Here is a 20832-nt window from a genome sequence, read left to right on the forward strand (position 1 = left end):
AATACTCGCCACAGACAGAACAGACACGCAAATTAAAAGTGGATAGAATCTGACCTGCGGCAGTCGCGGGATAAGCCAAGGTCTCCATTCTCCCACTTACCGAGATAGCATGTTCTCGATTAGGCAAGTAGTGGTTGTCTGGCACGGTGAGATCCATGGCTACCCCTTGCGCCGATGCGGAAGATTTGCGCTCCTCATAGCCTATAAGATTAAGTAATGGAGGAGGGTGACCGCGGAAATCCGTCCCGCGTCGCCTGGAGGACATGCACTATTGCCTCGACTGCGTGAGGCATAGGTACGGGGTGGAGTGTGCAGGTGAAGGTGAAGTACCTGTGTTTTGGTATATGCATATATGTCGCCTGTGGCGACTTACGCATGGTTGCGTCAAGTTCAGTTAGTATACAGAGATGTGGCTGGATTCTTGTGACAAGTACCAACAAGATCACTACTGAATCCATGCAAGAAAGGGGCGAGGAGAATGAGGACGGGGTAATAAAAATCAATTATCCTTTTCGTTGATTTTCAATCCTTCCAGTTAGACAACCTCGGTGCAGCTAAGCTGCAGAAAGATCTACAAGTGCTATGTATGCACTATGCATCCTTTCAAGAGCGGATATTGCGGGCCAGCGTACGACCGGGGTGTGTTCTTGGTCGATGCAAGGATAAAACAATGGCCAAGTCCAGATCAATAGAGAAGAAGCTATGAATCTTATCATGCAGGGGTAAAGAGTTTTCTTGACAAACGAGGATATGAACCCAAATCTTGATTCACGCAAATGGTAAACTTTTCGAAGGGCCAAGTCGTCGGTAGATAACGTTTTGTTGGGACAAAATGATAGACATCATCGATACTTTAGTCAACATGTGGGAACGTAAGTTACTCCAAGGGTGTTCGTCACCTGTACGTCCTGATTCAGGTTGACGGCCAATACTGGTGCGGGTTTAGTCATGTGTAACGCAGGTCGTATATGCAGGGCGAACCAACGTACATCCACTACTACATACGTGATCAGCAGACGCTGCTTCTTTCCAAGAAAGTCCTTAAACTGGCATCATGTGGGACTCAGAGAGCGACAGCAGCAGGAGTTAATATCAATATTTGCCTTTTGACTTTACGAGTATGTTTAATGAAACTAGTACGAATTACCGTGCCAATAATTCAGCGGAATATGAACCATGGATCTGCTAATTATCACGCTCCTAGTCCATACGAAGTACACCTCAAACGCAAATATCAGAGGCGGAAAGTATTCCCAACATGCATGACGAACATCTCCGATCGTAGTACAACAAGATCTGGTTCGTATTCCTTTTTGTGTATGACCCAATAGGCGGAAGGAAACCCAGCAGAGTCGATCATCTCGAGGGTTCAGTGCGCACCAGATCTCCCAGATTCGCCACCAGCTAGGACAGGACGCCTTGGGCGCTAGCCTAATGCATGCTTTCCCTGGGCAATAACGTCGACACCAGTGATGCTGCTTGCTTAATCAATCGGCACTACTCGGGCGGAATCTCAATTCTCTTCCCCCCGTCTGCCGCCTGTCACTCAATAGTTTGGTTGAACCTCTCTTCCTGGGGTTAGACATCGGTTCTTCGAATGTAGACCAAATAGCACTGAGACTGGCAGTTGCGACCCCTATCAGTTTTCGGTTAGCCGAATAAACCCCACCATATACGAGCGATCGGAAATGGCTTCCGAGGAAAATTGATTGAGATCTCTCACATTACCCCAACGGATATGATTCTGATTCTACTACTGTCTAGTTTTGATCTATCTGTGACAGGGAGTACCTAATATCTCCTTCTCATTATTCTCTCGAGCTGAAGCGTCCTGCGCGGCACACCTGGTTTCTGTGCCCGCAGAAGTAATATAAAAGGTGGCGATGTGTGCCACCGCGGTCCTCGAAGTACATGCATATGTATGTCTTCTTCTTCTTGTGACAGCTGAAACTACTACTCCTAACTATATATGTACGTCCGTTAGTACTGTGCATGGGTATATCCTACAGTCCGGTCTAGAATGCGTTATAGCATCAGTCCCTTTCAACCAAATGGGCCACAATATACCTACGCCATGACAAACAGACAAATAAAGCCCTCTCCACACAGACCACCGCTAACATAGTGCGAGAGTACCCTGTTGCAACAATACTACCTGCCCAAAGGAGTAATAGGACCAAATCCACCATAGGGCGAACCGTATCCTACCTTAGTCCACTCCGATCATACCAGCCACAGTCTAGTATCTCCCCGAACCAAGCGTACCAAACTTCACAAAAAAAAACGCTAAAATCGAACCAATGGCACCCCGATCGGAACCCCCAAACTATGACATAACCAAACCAGTGGGCCTGAACCAGAAGAAAAAAAAAGAGCACGCTAACTAACTTAGTCTGTGGCTCAGCGTGACTTAAAGTGGATAGATCAGGATGCAGTAACCCGATGCGGTAATGCATGTGGCACAGTCCAATCTACACGGGAAAGTCGGGCCGCGGAAAAGCCCAGTCAGTGACGACACTTGACACAGGAGGTAAGTTTTTCCTGAGGGCCCGATGACGGCATGGACTTTTGTTTTTCTTCTCGTTCTTCTCCGAGATCTGATTCCCCACCGGGACATTCGGGTTGGGACTTTTTATTTTTTCTTCTCTCTTTTGACACTAACACTAACAATTCCCTTAGTGTCCCCGGTTTCGCACATGGATGGCAGTGTCATTTTAGTTTCGGCTTCCCCGATTTTAGGTGCATTGTTCTTTTGATCTTTAATTATTTTTTCCCCATCTATTTAATTGGGAAATGGATATGAGGTCATTTCAGTTAGCTTGCAATCGGCTTTACCGTCACTTGATATGACAGGGGTCATATGACGGGTTTTGAATCACGATCATGAAATAAAATATAGTGAAGAAAAAAAAAAGTTCCACACAGTGACTCGCATATCCCCCATGGGCAATGAGAATGCAATTTTTTTCTGTTGCACAAGCATGCCGAGTCCGGACTTCTGACGAAATGCAAGTGCCAAGTCAAGCCTTCAACGGAATTCCGCTGTGGCTTATGTGAAGCCTGCAATATGTTAGTCAGATTGTACATACAATGCTGATAAGAATATGTCCTATAATGAGGTTTTTCTTGAGTTGACCGCTGGAGCCAGTGGTTGGGATTCTAGATTTGATTTGCAGGGCAGAAGGATCGGTACCCTTGTGGAGGTGAGCCAACAGGAGGCCGCGATTGAGGTTCGTGGATTGCGATCCGGGGAGGAAGTTTCGCGGGTTCGTTCCGCCATTACGGATCCCCCCGAGATCTCTTTTGTTTACGTTTTACTCTTTGGGTGTGCTTTATCTTCTAGGTTTTCTTTGCTGTATAGATTGAGAGGGCATGAATTTTCAGTGTGTATGATATAGAAAGACCCCAATCACTAAACAACAGCCATACAGACAGAAACTCAACACACACACAGAGAAAGACTAGACGAGACAAAAGTATATTCCGTCGATCCTCAAGGGATCATCTTCCCACCGGGACAGAGAGAAAAGCCTGCAGCTGTCAAAACCCATGAGGCGTAGTTTGAGTTCCTCCTGCGTGCGCATATCACCGACTCCCCCAGCGACCAGATAAGTGGGCATTAACATTTACCTGTCAGACTGTTATGTTTACCGTTGATCGGTCTCAGCAACTCTCTTCTCACCGCATGCCAACTCCACGACTATGGCGTTTGGGCGTTTGAAGATACGAGGCATGAGACATGGTGTAGACTAAATTTGATTGGATAGACATGGTCGCCGAACAGTATGCAATGCCCGAAGCTATCGAGGCTAATAAATTACTTTAGTAGTTCACTTACTAGTTAGTTAGTGAGTGAGTTAGTGAGAGTGAGTAGGGACATTTGTCATCCATTTAACCACTGGCGCTGTCGAACGAAAACCATCCCATTGCCTAATTGGGCCATGCCATGTCCAGCATGCCAGCAATCAAACCAACCCATGTCCATCTCCTACTTTCCATAGTCTAGTCCGCCCTTGAATCAACGAACCTCATACGTCCAGCTCCCGCGACGACGCCGGACTGTCCACTTCGCCAACCAGACGAGTGGCAAAAGCTGCGGCGCAAGGCAATTACCCCTCATCAACACTGCCCTGGAGGAGAAGAGGGAAGCCAAAAAAAAAAGCAAAGATAACACCCCAACAAGGACACACTCGTATCAAGTGGCGAAAACTAAAAAAAAGAAAAGAAAAAAGGTAAGCGAAAAGTTCATCAAAATCATTTTTGGTCTTCGTTCTGCTTGGCCAGAAGAATTCCTGCAGTGTAACATGACCCCCCCAAAGCACGTCGACATCATTTTTCTTACTCGTGGATCTGACAATTTAAATCGATCGATAAATCAAATCATATCAAATCAATCACTCACTCACTCTATCTATGAAATAGTGACCTTACCCAAGATGTCCTGATACCCCGAGAAAAACACTAGTAAAATCAAACCAGAGTCGAATTACAATAGTGATAATCGATTCATACCCAACCGCACGAACCGCCTTCCCGTAACCTACAAACTAAGATAACAAGGAAGATAATCCTAAACCATAAAGCTCAGGCACCGGATGTACGAGTTTATGCGAACGCACGCCAATCATTGCTTCAAGACTCTATCTGCACATAACGATAATCCTGACAATCCCAGTAGTCCTAGGTTTAAATCCAACCCCACACACACCAATACCCATACTGTACTCGGAGTTACACAACATAATGATCCCAACCCAACCCAACGCCAAACACCAACCCCACCCCTCCATCCTCTCCATACATATCCCCAGAACGACACATTCTGGCAACATGGCAGCTGAAATACACTGCACCGTCAAACTCTGCCTTCCTCTTGCGTTGTTGACTTACGTAGGTTAAATTCCGGGGCGAGCGAATTGCACAATCCTGAGCCATTCATGTCTGTTGCCTGCTAGGCGGAACTCTCGGGAAGTGCAAAGAAGGCCATTGTTAGGTAGCATACATAGTATAAATCCAGTATGGGCTTAGGTGGGTAGCTAATGTGCAGTGATTGTTCTGCGAACTGTGATTTTCGGTACTTGTGGAGATCTGGTGAGGGGCTTGTTGTGTACGAGTAGTGGTTGGTTGATGGATTGTTGTGGCGTGGGAGGGGTGGTGAGGGTTGATTGGTGGGTTAGGGGTTTTGTTGGTTGGTTGTTGTCTTTGTCTATTGTCTATCGTTTACTAGGGGTTGGTGTAGTATGGATGTGGGATAGTATGTACCTTGGGGGTTGGTTGATTGTCTGTTATCTATTGGGGTTTGATGTGCTATGTTGGTAAAGTATGTACCTTGGTGGTTGAATGCTGTTTTTGTCTGAAGTACTAGTTAAGTTGAGGATGGGGTTAGGGACATTGGTAGTACCTTGGGGGTGTTGTAGAGACCTGGTTTCTTGTTGGGTCCTTATCAGTAGTAGTAGTAGTAGTAGTAGTAGTAGTAGTAGTAGTAGTAGTAGTAGTAGTAGTAGTAGTAGTAGTAGTAGTAGTAGTAGTAGTAGTAGAAGTGTCAATTGAGACTGGTGATCATGACCATAATGTCCTTGTATTCAACAAAGAAGAAAGGGGATACTGCTTGTCATCATGTAATAGTGTAGGGTAAGCATTTATATATAGGTACCTATAAGCATTATATAGCTACCTACTCCACATCGATGATATCCTTGGGAAGTTCTACGATGGCACGTCTTCCGACGGTTGTCTTTATCAGATATAGATGGTTGTGAGTCTGGTTTGCATATGGAGTGAGACGGAATAATGGCGATTCATTAGGTCTACGTTCGTAGGTTATAGGAAACTGAATTTGATAGAGACTTGAGAGCTGTTTCTCAAAATCCATGTAGATTGAGTGTGCATGGTGTGGATTTCCATTTTGAATGAGCGTTTGTTGTCCAGTATGGTGTCTATTTGCGTTGATCTACTATGTAGTTCACCATTGTACATTTGTCTACTTTGCGTAGGCTGCGGGAGTATACCATTGAGTTGAAGGTGGTCATGTTGATAGAAGCTGGCCGGTATCATTGTTTGATGTGAGCTTTGTTTCTCTTTGATAGTGATATGATATAGTAATATGTCAAGTTTGAATCACCGTACTACAATACTGTCTACATGAAATGTATATGTGAATCAAAGACATACGTGAATAGTTTCACAATGTAAGATCTGATAAGACACACCAGCTGCTCGATCGCACGTGGGCTGGTAAGAAGCTAATCAAAATTAAATAGGTAACACTGAAAACGTGACAAGAGGGTGCTATCCGAATTGTTGCTATGTACATCCCATGTTATGCTTAGCCACCCAATGAACCAAAGCACACGAGTAATCAAGTGAGCAACTATGTTTACTGAATTGCGGCTTGGTTACGGTAGAGATCGCAAGCATGAGGATGTTGCAAGCAGTACTTCGGAACCAGAGCTTGAGCCTGAACACCATTCGCAACGAGGTATTCACGGAAGTTGAGGATACGCTGTGTCATCTCCGTGGTGCGCTTGTTGCCATTAGCGTCGCGGTTTCCGGACCAGACTAGCTCTGCCAGAGCTGCAGCACGAGGCCAGAACATGCTAGAGACGTTGATATCATCAACTTGCTCGCCCCAAAGAGGAGCGGTTGCGCCAATGATATGCTTAGCTTGCGTCTCAGTGAGGTTGAGAGTGAAGTCGTAGTCGTAGATACGTTGCCAGGTTTTGTAAGGGGCGCACCACGATCCTCCATTGCCCCCATAGTTGAAGTTAGGGGTATTCGCATCTGGGTTAGCCATCACATTGTACCGCGGATCGTTGGTGACAAAGCCTCCATGACCACAGTCCAGGTACAGAAAGTCAGAGGAAGACACGATGACGTCGTAGCCTCTAGCGGTCAAGTTTGAGATGTACTCTAGACCATTGTTCCAGCTCTGCATTACAATGTTCTTGGGCACATCATGTGCATTATCCGCGGACAGCGCAATGTCCTCCCACATAACCAGACGGCGTTCTTGGCTGTAGTTCTGGAAAATAGGCACAGCATGATCAACCCAGTATTGAGCCAGGTCGTGGTACGTGCGCGAGGGATCCTCAGCAAACCACTTGGTGACGTGGGTACTGAAATTGAAGCAGTTAGGTTGGATCTCGTCTCCTCCGACATGGAACCAATGATCAGGGAAAATGTCCGACAGCTCCTTGTAAACATTGCCGACGACCTCGTAAGTCTTGTTGTAGATGATGTCAAGCTGACCTGGATTTGGCTCAACCGCGGTATGGAGTGGCCAGTCATCATTGGACCACCAGGAATCTGTGCAAGTAACCATTTCGGGGTCAACTTGCTTCCAGCCTGACGAGGAGTGACTTGGCATGTCGATTTCGGGAATCACACGAATACCACGAGCCCGAGCATAATTGACAATGTTGCGGACATCATTGCGCGAGTATATCTCATGGGGCGAGTAAGCATCTTTGACCATCTCGGGATAAACGTCGACCCAGATAGGCCAAGATTGCGCATCGTCTATGTGCCAGTGCAAGACGTTGAGTTTCGAAAGGGACATGCCCTCCAGCTGTTCGAATATTTTGGGCAGGGAGACGAAGTTACGACCAGTATCAAGCATGATTCCACGGTAGGGATAAAGTGGAGAATCTTTGATGTTGACTGGCTCTTCGATAATCAGACCGCCATGGCCATCGGATATGACCAGCTGTTGAAGAGTGGTAAATGCATGCAGAGCACCCCAAACGGTCTCAGCATTAATTGTGATGGTATCTGAATCCTCCTCGACATCGAGCGTGTAAGACTCATCAACACCGTGCTGAAGATCGGCCTCAATGTCTTTGACTTGTACGTTGACATATTGCAGTGAATTTGAGGCGCGCTTCGACTTTTTGGAAGCGCCCGCTGTGGGGGTTGGGAAAGGTTCGAAGGAGGAGATAGGAGCTTCCGTAGCAGCGGGGACCCATCGCAAGGCGACTATGGTCTCCCATGCACGATTCCATGCATCGGCCACAATCCCGTCAGCCGAGTCAGAGTCGGTGCGCAGCTGCAGCTCTCCGGCGATGGACTTGGGACCGGAGGAACCCCAGGAGATCTCGCGCGGCGCCGGCAAGGGATTTACACCAACAGCGACGGCTGAGGTTACCGTGGAGAGCACGGTGCAGATCTGGGAAATCCGCATAATTGAATGATATTGCTTGAGACAACCCTGGCGTAAAGAGTTGTTGTTCGCACAAGGGAATAAAAAAAGAAAAGAGAAAAGGAAATGCAGTAGATAAGGCTGTGAGGGAAGGGCGAGCTTAAAGACTAGGCAAAATAATCGATAGTGGATTGATTCAGTCAAGGGTTGGTAATGTCGATCCCTTTCTCTGTTGGCATTCCATCCACCATACCGGTCACCATCCTTCTCATTTCACCAAGAATCTGCAGGGGAACAGAGGGATCGAGACTACGTTCGAGAATGAGTCCCAGGATTCCGAAGGAGCGCCTGAAAGAGGCTTAGACCTGCGCATCATTGTTGATTTTCCCTGGTACCGTACCATTACCGCCCCCAAGAGGAGAGTTGGGGGCAGTAACCGTACCAGTAGCCTGTCACACTGCGGCAACAGAGTATTTAAAGGTTACATTTAGTTACAAGTGTAACATTTATCCCCCTGCAATTTCATCCTCGACTTATTGAATATTCAGTCTTTAATTGAATGATACCTCCCCCTCTCTTTCTTTATCCTGGCTTTCATTCCCCTCTCTCACTTTTACTGCTACAGTGACATCGCTTGGAGACAGTTCTTCAGTTTCCTTTATTGACAGATCACTTGATTGTTCCCCAGACATCGAAATGAAATGTGGAGACGTTCCTGACCCTTCCACTTCCAACCCCCACCCACCAACACAACCATGGATCAATGAATCTTATGACTAGTATTAATACTATTCATTTGCATTGCCACTCTGCCAACGAGTCAGAGCAATTTGAACAGTTCCATTGTCAGTCATTGCAACTTTACATTCCTCCCTTGCAACTTTGACTGGCTGTCAACCATCAAGTACATATTTTTTTTTTTCCGAGTCACCCAAGCGAGCTTCTAATAATAAATCACCAACTTGCGCTCGTGCACTCGAGTCAGGAATCAATTCGTGGCCTAAGCACAAATTAAACTACCTAACGAATACCTAGAAAGGATGCTAATGTCGGATACATATTTGGACTGACGCCTTGAACGAAGGATGGAGACCTACGTAAGGATGGCACGCCTCACAGTCGAATCAGCAACTCATGGACAAGACTCTATCAATGTTTCTTTCTTAAGATGGAGTGGTTGTTCGCTTGCTACTAATGTCTCCACAGTTCCCAATGTTGCCGTGGAGAATTTATCCAGGAGTTGGAATGTTAGCCGGTTTTCAATTCGGTGCACGGTTCACTTCTATACTTTGTCTATGTCAAAAACCCACGTCTGAGAGTTGGAGATACAATTCGCGATATGCTATTATAACAAAATGTGCTCCACTTGATCGGAACCAAGGACTGCTGAGCTACGGTGAATCTAGGACCGGTAACCAAGGGTATCTTTCACCGACGCTTCTACCTAGTATGGAGAAGAAGCTCGAGAGATCTACATCGGTAATCGGACATTCCTGTGCGATGCTTAACAAACCAATTTCTGTGGAGACCGGTTTCGCATCCACAACTACATATTGTTCCACTATCGGCACTTTAGCCGATGGATTGACTTTAGGGAACATTGTCCAAATGGACACACGATACAGAGCGATTTTACGGGCTCTTGAGCAAAGCTTGCTATATAACATTGACAAAATCCTAGATTTATATTTGCTTCACGCTTTATGCAACTTGACTAACTCCAGTTATTAGCAATCATCAATCGGCAGCTCTCTGAGAAAGACATCGACCCCTTCTGCTTTTGCCGAAGAACAACCTACAATCATTCAGAGATAGTTCATTAAAAGCGGAGCTACGGAGTAATACTCGTCAATTTATGAATAGTGTACTAGTTTTCTAGTACACTATTCATATAGACCAACCACTACCACACTCCTCCCACCCCGGAACCTAAAGTGAATATACATCATGCATGACCTCAATTGACTGATGACAAGCCTGCCTGCAAGCCCTCAACCTTAAATAATTCCACGGCAAGGGACCCGAAAACCTAGTCCCAAAAGCTGCCACCGCGGACGAGAAGAACTGTTTCGAGAGTCAGGAGGAACGTAGCCCGATGCCACTTTTTCATCTTAGTTATTTATTCATACCTGGTATGTATTATGGTGGTTGAAAGGAGTACATAGCTTTCAACACTTGTAACTCTACAAGAGATATTATTCGAATGTATTATATAAAACCCCCATAACACACCCTATACCTAGATCAGGACAAAAACTCTGTAACAGTCTTAGGGCACTAAAGTTGCCCATCGTACAGCCTACCAAACAGTTCTGGACCATTTTGACTGTCCAGAAAGCCAGTCATGATATAGATGGTGGTGTCATAGGTTTGCATGTTGTTTGAGACTTTCTACATGTCGACGGCGTGGAGACTTCTTTGTAGTGATATAGGAAGTTTTTCTGCTAACGAAATGATTACTTGTGATTTCAGGTTTCTGGAAAATGTAGTCCTCCTGAAGAGGAGAATAGGGGATCTCATTCTGGAATTCTAGGTTGTTATTATACATTGCTGGGATAGCAAATATGAGGGTAAACAGTGGTTGACATAGGCCCTTCTACTTGACCCGTTCCTGAGCGCTGCCTGCCGCTTACCAGCGGATACTATATCTCCTGGCAGAATAAATTGAACACTCCCTGCGATGTCTCGTTGAATTGTGTCTCTTTAGGAGAGCTGCAATCTCAGGCCGAGGATGTCATGAATAGCGATTATTTTTTGGTTAAAAGCTACCATGAGATACTTGCTAAACAAGCATGATTTATGTGTTTTTTCAGATCAAAATAAGGCATCCTTAGGAGAGATATCAAGGTTGCGATACGCAGGTTACAAATATCTTTTCCACGGTTGGAGGTTCCGAATAGACAGATCAGTTGCCGCCTTTCCATATAGGTTTAGTCTTTCTAGGGCGGTCAAGTGCTTTCAACGTAGTTCCTACATCTTGAAAAGCTCTCCATGTCCACTTTTATAGAAAGAAATACGTGAAAAGGATATGGTAAAATCAGATATCGTACTACATGAGATAGTCCAGACACCCTGGAAGCGACCTGTGATAGAGAGACCAATGCCCGATTCGTGCTGTAGTCGAGTGGGATACAAGCCCTAGTATGCAACACTACAAAATGATGGCGCAGTCAATTACTGCACCTAGCCACTTGGGGCTGGGATAGGGGAATAGTCTTTGCTTGCATTTCAGCCTCGTCCTCTTTCGGAAAGACATATAATAACAACCAAGCAGCGCAACCTAGTTTGTTCTATACCTGCTTTCTACTCATTGATGGATTCCCCAAAAGAGACAGAAATGTCCTCCCAGCCCTTTATTCTAGTAATGAGACACGCTCTGCTAGCGGACACCTGGCAGAAGATAAACCTAAAGCAAACCATACGATTCGAATGCACCGTTCAATATACGTCGTTCGGCTTGTGCTGTCATACACTACCGTGGTTCTTTTCTCCGGATCGCTATTTGGAAACCCACGTATCGTGTCATCACGATGTCATTAGGGTGCCGATAGCAGCAGATATAAGTATTTCTATCTCGAAGAATCTCAGGCAAGATATTATCGTAACGAGAAATGGTACAAGGTTGCCCAAGTCATCTAGCCTGTTACTAGCGTGTTGACTAGTTCCTCAACGTCCGCTGTATGTTCGAATGTCATGATAATTGGACTAGGCAGATGAGCCTACATAATGTTCTTGGTTTGACTAGTCATTCTGTGGTGCTTTTGGGGACTTGAGAAGATCAAGAATCAAGGGTAAAGGGTAGAACCTTGCTTCGGACAACAGCACAGGATGCAAGGCCCGTTAGCATAACCCTGATTCCCACCATATTCAGGACAAAATCCTGAATCGGCGAGAACGCTCTTCGACAACCTCGTAGATGAACTGTAGCTTAGGCATGTTCATATTCGATCGCCATTCCGTATCATCCCAACTGTCTGGCTTCAAGGAACCGGGATGTCGTTTGCAACTGCCGTGCCAGTTGGTTTTAGATGTAACTAAATAAGTCTTATGGGTACGGCTCTCCCCATCGCCCATCCGACTGAAGGTCGTGATGTATAAATATGTGTCTTCTCGTCAGGAGGCCTGTGATCTTTGAATTATGGCCGGTAGTAGTCGAGTACAAAAGTGTTTCATAAGATGCTCCGACAAAGGCATGAATCCGTTGAAACATGAATGTAAGAGCCTCGCATTCTCTGGGAATTATCCATACCAGGAAGATAACATTTGCAGGATAAAAGGCTCAGGACCAAGAAAGCGTATCAGGTGGATGTACATGTGAAACCTCTAGAAAGAAGGATCTGAAACGTCATAGGACTGTATTGGAATTGTTGCCAACGAGGACTGGCGCGCTGGCCTCAATGGTTGAATTCTATTCAAGCAATCCCCTCTTTGTTTGATAACTTTTTTTTCTGGGACGTTTCCTCAGTGTGTGGTCCTTTGATCTTTTCTGGTTTGCTCAGACATTTTTAGCACAGTTTCATATGTTATATGATGCACACTTAGCTCTATGTCTACATCTCTTGAGGTATATGTATGTTAAAGGTATCATGATATTATGGTCGAACTTGTTTCTATATTCATATTGTAGTTATAGGCCGATTAGGGTTTTGTCACTGATTCCTCACGTGCTAATAATCCGGTAGAACGGAGACAGACAGCATAGATGTTAGTTTACAGCGCATGATTAAGGATAATGCTTTCATCAGGGCTGTCTCATACTTAGTGATTAGACGAAGTTGCCTTACATCTAGTTCAGCAGTAGAACGCGAGGTCAGTAGTGCTTCTGGTGCATCTGTTTGCTCTTCCGGTACTTGTATATTTGGGACCCTGGTCTTTAGTTCGTTGCAAGTGTTTCCGTGATTTAAAATTGAAAATTGATGGATAGAATACGTCGCCTTCGTATCTTAATGCAGTGTGTAATTACATGGTATAAATGGGAATCATGAGTATGTTAGGCCTTCTCTAGCCGTCTCTCCAGCTCCACGGCTTCGCTAAATGCTTCCTTCAAAGCCGCCGCCTCCTCGGCCGACGGCTCTACGCACGGCCGGCGCGGCTGTGCGCCATATCCCCGATAGCTCTGGAGTGCGCTCTTGACTGCCACAAATCCCCCTTTGATTGCGTGCCAATCTGCTCGGGCCACGACCGCCTGGGCCGCCTGGGCTTCCTTCACGTTGCCCTCATTGTAGAGCTTCATGACATAGACGCACGACCGAGGGATGAGATTGCCAAGGCCACCGATGATACCTGCACCACCGGCGACGAGGGTCTGGAGTGTGAAATCTGCCGACCCACCGAACGTCAGGAATTCTGGTTTGGCCTGGGCGGCAATGCGGGCCAATTTTCCGGTGTTACCGCAGGTCAGCTTAACACCCACAATGTTCGGGTGCTCCGAGAGTGCTAGGATGTCGTCGGAGGTGAGGTCCAGACCGGACGATGCACCGGGGAAGTTGTAGATCAAAACCGGGACGGGGGATGCGGACGCCACGGCGCGGAAGTGGTCGCGGAGGGCTTCGGTGCTGACCAGGGACTTGTAGTAGCATGGCGGTAAGACCAAAGCATAGTCACCACCAGATTCGCCGGCATCCTTGCACAATTGAATGGTTTCACGGGTGGACGAGCCACCACATCCGACGATGACCGGCATCGACTCGGCGCCATGGGCGTCCAATGCCCGGCGGGTAGCTGCTGTGATTGTCTTCCGTTCGTCTCTGTCTAGGTGGACTGCTTCACCGTTGCTGCCTTGTACGACTAGACCGGTGATTCCAGACTGGGCGAGGTAAGCGGCATGTTTCTCGACGGTGGAGACATCGACATCTTCATCGGGGCCGGCGAAGAAAGCGACCGTTGGGACGTAGAAGCCGGGGGTCAGAGCGCGTTTTGCTGATGTTCCGATTGGAGCCATAGTGATGTGACCGTGAAATCTAGGGTAGCGAAGCGTCCGTTAGTGAAAAAGCACTACAAGTTGCTAAGGTTGGACTTACCAGGAAATGAGGTCACAAGGGAAGGAGTCAAAAAACACAATGGGACAAAAAAGAAAACAATAGGAAAGAAGGAGGGGCGACAGTATTAAAGAAAAGAAAATATGAGGAGAAGGAAATGTGGTTCCAAAGAGGGGGCTCGCATTCAGTGGCACCGCATGTCCAGTATAGTTCCTTCCAAGAGCCTATGATGCGGATGATTATTCGCAACCCCACGCACCCCACAGAAGGAGGGGAGGAGATCCGACGGGGCTCATTCTTGGAGTTTATTGATGAAGTCAAAGTAGGGAAGATTCCCCATGCCACTGCCCCCACGTTTCTTGTCTTGATCTGGGGTGGAAGGCAATTGAACTTGCCATTTGGGGAATAACCTCGTGGATTATGATCAGGGAAAAGGACGAGCGTCGGAATAAAGTCCGAGAGGAGTTGACAACATCATTTTTCTTAGTAGTATGAATGCAACACTGGAATTGCCGAGATAAATAGGGATTGTTGTACGTTCTCCGTGAAAAGACCTTTGCAGTGATTGATTGATGGGAGGTATGAAGAATAGCTATGGGAATGAATGAATGATTGAATGAATGAATAGACTCATGAATTAAAGCCAAAATTAATTTGCTATGGAAGATCAGGAGCTGCTTTGCTGTACCGTTCGGTTCTAATACTGTATTTTTGAACAGCCATACATACCATACCTCACTAACACTTCCTGCATTCCTCATCTTGGAGGGAAATGGCCGGAAAGAGGGAGTCGCCAAGAATAGAATACGGTAATGACGGGTCACAGAGCATCCCAAACAGCGCGACCGCAGCGTCCAAACTTCCCCAACGAGAGAAACAAAGAAAAAACACCCTGAAGATCTGGATGAAAGCGAGGTTTCTGGCTTGGGACAGGGGGAATGAGACCGACCTTGCCTGCCGTCAATTTCCGCCATTGAAATCCTCAATGACCTCGACCGTCATGGCTGTTCGGTCGTCTCTGCGCGTTTCTGTGCGACAAGAAGAACCCCCCAACGACCACGACGACAATCGACCATCTCCGTCGAAACGCCCTCGTCTGAATCCTCCTCCTCCCTCATCTCGTCGGCGCAAGAGCTCCCCTGACTTACTGGATACGACGACTGTGGACAGTCCCTCCAAGGCCACCCCCAATAATAAAGTCGCTCACATCCGGCGCGCCCCCTCTTCCCTTCCGCGGCGTTCCTCTGCGCGCCGACCGCTTCTCTCGCCCTCCTCCCATCATCATCCGCCCTCCGACACCCCACACGCTACGCATCTCCGACTTCACCGCAATGAGTCCCCCGCCGCCGCCCCCTCGCTCCTCTCGCGCGAATCGCCTGATCCCCTAGATACCATTTCTCCCGCGACCACGGATATTAGACGTTATTTCGCGAAAGCTACTCCTACCACCACTACTACCCCCTCGACTCGCAGACGCCGTGTTGCTGATTCGGATCCTCCTCCGGAGTCGGCCACACAGAATCGGGTCCAGGCGCCCTCTCAGCCGGCGGAGTCGCCCAACGAGAAGACCGCGACTCCGTCGCAACAACCAACATCAGCGCAAACCACACCGGCCGTGCGAGAGCGCCGATCGCTTCGTTCGCACGATGGGGGTTCCAGAGCGAGAAGCGAGCTGGCCCTGTATTTCCCCAACTACGAACAATTGCTGAGCTTAGAGCCGCCGAAGACGGGTATGCTCCATTGCTTGCCAAGCTTCTGAGAGCTACAGACTAACTCGCTTCTAGAGTTCCTTGCGGCCCATACCGCGATCAAGTTAATCGATGATCACTCCGAATCCCCTATCTCCTCGTCAGATCTCCCCGCACCCGACACAGACACCCCTTTTGGGAATCCTTTACTTAAGTTACACAATTGCGAGTCAATCAGTCTCCCCGAACCGCAACCAAGTGAGCTGAGCGATACGCCCGAAGAAGATCCACTGAATGAGGGAACATACTTCAAGGCCCATCGACGAAACGAACGACAAGAAAAACAGTTGCGGAATATTGAGCGCGAACGAGCCCAACATGAGAAACAACAGCTGGATCGTCTACTAGACGAGTTACAGAATCACGACTGGCTGCGCGTAATGGGAATCACAGGTCTATTATCCGACCAGGAAAAGAAACAATATGAACCCAAACGAGACTACTTCATTAAGGAAATATCCGCCTTGATCCAGAAATTCAAGATCTGGAAAGAAGAAGAGAAGCGACGCAAGGTAGAGAAGGAGAAGGCTGCCGCCGCCGCCGCCAATCCTGCATCAATTGCGACTGCAGAAGGCCAGGACAGTTCGACACAACAACTACAGCATAACCAGGGCCCTGGGATCCCAGACTCCGAAGCGGAAGACTCCCCTAGTGTATCGCTATCGGATGTCCCAAGCTACAGCGAGCCGCCGGATATCAATGATGTAGACGCCTGGGCCGCCCGCCAATTAATCCAGGAAGCTCGGTCCGCGACAGCCGGGAAGAAACCCAAATCAACGGCGTCAGAAGCACGGAAGAAAACCAAGCCCATGGAACCGGAGATGCCGCAACACCTACCACCTCCCGTAGATGATAAGAAACCATTTACCTCGTTCTATGCCAAGCGCCACCTGCGGGACACGGCGCTGTCGGCGCATAGGAAGGGCCGGACCCGATTTGCCTTTGGCTATCCTGTTCCGGAGATGGAAGAGCAAGACTTTGACCTACCGCCGGAGATCTTGACGCCCGAGGCGATTGACTCCTGTCGACGGAAACGAAGACGGATGAAGCGGGCTAGTCGGGGCTCAGAATAGATTATTGATTGTTGTATTATTAGAGAGTAATTGCATTCGAGAGTTTGCATCGTGGCTGGCCACAATACTGTGATAGTAAAGCATTATCCGCATTAGATGAGTGTATCCGTAGTATCATTAACACGTTCACTGCATTTCATCAAGAACCAACAGTCATTATCGCATAGAACGCCGTGATTGTTTACGACGTTACTGCCATGGAACTGCCCAGTTGTATTGTGCATTGCCATATGTGGTTAGCGAAGGGGTATTATACTGCCTGTCTTTATCACCTTCATAATTTACCATCCCAAATAGGCACCGTATCTGGCCTTTTATTGGCTCTGTAGACTTATGCAACCCTAATATTGCCAGGCGGATTAAGACTCCAGATACCGAAGGAAGGAAGCCAATGTCCTGTCTACTATGGTTAGTTCTGGTATACTTGATACTAGCACAAGAAGAGAGAGATATCTGTTTCAGTGCTTATTAAACTATATAGTTCTAAAGGTTTACTAGCAAGATATTGCTTTTTCGAAGAATGGTGGCCATTCTAATACTGTTGAATACATATTTCGATGTGGCTAGCACTGAGTAATGGAGGCTCTTGACATGGAACTGTATCAAACTCCGCTGGGCTATGAGGAAGCGTTAGAAACATTGCCCAGAGTGATTGTAAGATTCCAGAAACCTTACCTGCTCCGATGGGAGTCTTTGCTCGGTTCCCCAGGCTCGTTGGGTTCTTTATACTGGAGCAAACCCGCAATCTCTCGGTGCCCGTTAGCTGCAGCCCACATTCCGGGTGTCCGATTATACACCAGATCGCTCGACCATAGGTCAACGGCATTGGTATTCGGCAACAGCTGCACCATCTCCATATGCCCACTTGTTGCGGCCCATGAAAACGGTGTTCGACCGTAGGTTGTATCTGCAAGGTCGGGACTGACGGATTCAACAACAAGGAGAATCGTTACTATACTTGTATGACCTTTTTCAGAGGCGAAGGAGAGAGAAGTCCTGCCATATGTTGACATGGAGTTTGGGTTTGCAAGGCCAGTCTTCAGGAGTAGTCTGACAACAGTTCCATTCCCTTCTTCACAGGCATATAATAGTGCTGTTCTAGTGGGCCACCGTCCCTGACACTCGATATGCTTCGCGCCTGCGTCTATCAGATGTTTGATCACATTCTCATTCCCTAATCTTGTAGCGACCCAAAGAAGAGGCGTTCAACCATAGAACAGGTCTTTAGCATCCAGGTCTACGGCTTTGATTTTAGTGAGAAGCCTGCCTTGAAGTCCTCCTTCTCCCAACATGTTTTGAGCCACGCCTGGAGACGCTGCGATTCTGGCTTGCATATTTCTCGAGCAAGCGGCAAGAGCTGTGATTCCTTCTGCATAGCGGCATTACGAAAATGGATGGCCCAGTTCTTCGCTGAGTAACGAAGAAAAGCGAGCTCGTCTCTTTCATCGATGCCCTTTTTCTGTTTGTGCCCGGCCTGTTCCAAATCATGTTCGAACGTACTAAGTAACAAATACGACATGCAGGTTTCCAGAATAATTCGGTTGGACTCGATCAATGGCAGTGAATGTTTCCAACAGGCTACAGCGGATGGGTCGTGGACCATTCACACGTGCCCTCGATTCGCTCTTGATTTCGGTCCTTGTGATCCTCGTAGCGGGAGGTCTTTTTTCTTTCATATTCTGTTCCAGCAGTGCGCCGTATATCTGCTTCGTACCCTTCCGTACGTCATGAAGTTGGTTCCTGTGCTCTTCCATGACTTGGATGAAATCGCGACACGTGGCTTCGGACTCATTAATTGCACCCACCATGGCTCCCCAGCTGTCCACTTCAGACATGTCCTTGAGGGCATGCAAGGGTGGGGGAGGGGTTCAGGGAGCGGTGATCTATTATCTATCCGGAATACTCACCGAGAAAGTTCATGAGTCCCTTTACTGAAGAAGCGGCAGTATCTAGATGAGGAAAGCTGCAGTCGTTCTAAAAAATCAGGTATGTATAGGTGCATATATACAATAGTCATACCATCACATAGTCACAAACGCCATTGATCCTAATCCCATGTCCACCGTATATATACGCACGCTGTATCGCATAAAAACAAGTCAAGCCCCCAACCCCGAAGCTTTACGCATTATTCGCGCACGAGAAACTTGCACTGCTCGGGTCGTCATGAATAGCTTTACCGGAAACATAAAGACCGAGGCCACACTGTATATTCATGAGCTACTGACCTGTCGAGATAGGGTACGGGGTTGAATAGGATAGATAGCAAACTCACAAGTGTGGCAGCGACAACAATAGCCATCAGGTTCACGAAGGTAAGAAGGATTTTCTTTGGAGAGGAGAACCAGAGACCTTTGTTCATGTGCAGCCAGAACATTCCGCTCAAGCCGAATGTGAACCAGCTAGCGAAAAGGGCAGTCTGTTATTGCTGTTAATGTATGAACGATGGCCGATGAGCTTGAGAATAGAGTACACATACAATCAAGCCGAGAAGGTTACTGAAGACAGGAATAGCTTCGGCGATGATCCAGGCAAGGACCCACAGACTCGCGGCAATACCGACCCAGGAGCTGACGGCGACCCAGTCACGCTTATGCATGCGGTCAGTACCACGGAAGATACGGATATAGATGTATTTGAAGGCGATGTGGCCGTTGATGACACCAGCGATGATGATCTGGATTTATTAGTCATTTTATTCGGCTTGCTAGAGCTGTGACTTACAGTTGGCAAAGCAATGCCGTAGGCAACTTTCGAGACGACAGGGCTTGCTGACCCCAGGGCAGGGGAGGCGACGTCAACACCAGCGTAGCGGTAGATGACCACGGCTGCAATGATGTATAGGGAGATGTCGATGCTCTGTAAAAGACAGAGAGCCTTGGGGAAGTCCCGCGGGTCCTTCAACTCGGCGGCAAATCCGAAGAAGGCGGCATGTCCAGCTGATTTGGTCAGAAGAGATTGCCAATCTAGCCAAAGTAAATGATCACGCACCGAAAGCAAAAACAATGTTTGTAACAGACGTGAACCCGTGGACCAGGTCAGTCTTAACCGTAACCTGCATGCTCCCCGCTCCGGGAGCTAAGATGCCAACACCGATCATGGTGATGATAACAGCTGACAGAATACTGATGAATGCTGTTCCTTGTTAGTATTTTCTCTGAGAAGTACTATTCAGGGTCGCTTACAAACAAGCGATAGCCAGGACATCTTGGCCAGCGTCCGAGGCAAGGACAGCACAAAGGACACCACCGCTCCTACCACACCAAAGACAATGGAGCAGGTACCATGTTCAGTGAGGGTATTCATAGCAATGGCGAACGTGAGTATATGGCTGGCCATGATGAATACTAGGAACAATGTCTGTGTAATCCCGAGTAATTCACGCCCAAATTTACCCGCAAGCACCTCACCCGCATCAGCCATGTTCGAGATGTGAGGGTATTTCCATTTGAATTGTCCAATCACGTAGCCAGTGTATGTAGCCAGGGCTCCAAAGAAAATCAGGATGATGATAGCGCTGTCGATATAAGATCAGTCAATGTAACATCGTCTCCATGAGTGTGCGTACGGGACTAAACCTAAGCCAGCAACGGCCGCTGGTAAGGAAAGGACGCCCAAAGACACTGTCTCGGCCACCATGAGCAAACCGCATTGCCTATGGGAACGATTAATTGTCAGAGATATTGCTCAGCAGTCGTTGAGGTTCCCCAGTACACACCACCACTTCAGAACCTTGTACTTGACTTCGGCAAACTCCTCGTCACCGAAGGCATCTTGCATATATGGGGGTATCTCTTCTTTCTTCTCGTCTATGTTGAATGATCCCTGGTCGGCAGGCATATGCTTCTCCTGCTGCTCAACCTGCTCCACACGGTTCGTAGCAGGAGATAATGAGA

The 20832-nt window shown here is 47.5% G+C and overlaps 4 protein-coding genes across 4 annotated transcripts; 1 reads left to right on the plus strand and 3 right to left on the minus strand.

The window, feature by feature from the left end:
• Positions 1-6376: 6376 nt before the first annotated feature.
• AO090005000639 (beta-N-acetylhexosaminidase) lies at positions 6377-8179 on the minus strand (the record flags this gene model as incomplete). Its single annotated transcript, XM_001817629.1, has 1 exon — positions 6377-8179. One exon carries the CDS (start codon positions 8177-8179, stop codon positions 6377-6379), a length of 1803 nt encoding a protein of 600 aa, XP_001817681.1.
• A 4948-nt stretch (positions 8180-13127) lies between these two features.
• Positions 13128-14078, minus strand: AO090005000638 (dihydrodipicolinate synthase family protein; the record flags this gene model as incomplete). Its single annotated transcript, XM_001817628.1, has 1 exon — positions 13128-14078. One exon carries the CDS (start codon positions 14076-14078, stop codon positions 13128-13130), a length of 951 nt encoding a protein of 316 aa, XP_001817680.1.
• An 809-nt stretch (positions 14079-14887) lies between these two features.
• AO090005000637 (acetyltransferase SAS4-like domain-containing protein) lies at positions 14888-16936 on the plus strand (the record flags this gene model as incomplete). Its single annotated transcript, XM_001817627.3, has 2 exons — positions 14888-15845; positions 15900-16936. The coding sequence occupies 2 exons, from the start codon at positions 14888-14890 to the stop codon at positions 16934-16936; spliced, it is 1995 nt and encodes a 664-aa protein (XP_001817679.3).
• A 2495-nt stretch (positions 16937-19431) lies between these two features.
• AO090005000634 (neutral amino acid permease) lies at positions 19432-20036 on the minus strand (the record flags this gene model as incomplete). The annotated part of the gene is made up of 3 exons (XM_023234010.1): positions 19432-19506; positions 19661-19902; positions 19928-20036. The coding sequence occupies 3 exons, from the start codon at positions 20034-20036 to the stop codon at positions 19432-19434; spliced, it is 426 nt and encodes a 141-aa protein (XP_023089041.1).
• Between the last annotated feature and the right edge of the window lie 796 nt (positions 20037-20832).

This window comes from Aspergillus oryzae, chromosome 1 (genome assembly GCF_000184455.2).
Source record: "Aspergillus oryzae RIB40 DNA, chromosome 1".
NCBI lineage: Eukaryota > Fungi > Ascomycota > Eurotiomycetes > Eurotiales > Aspergillaceae > Aspergillus > Aspergillus oryzae.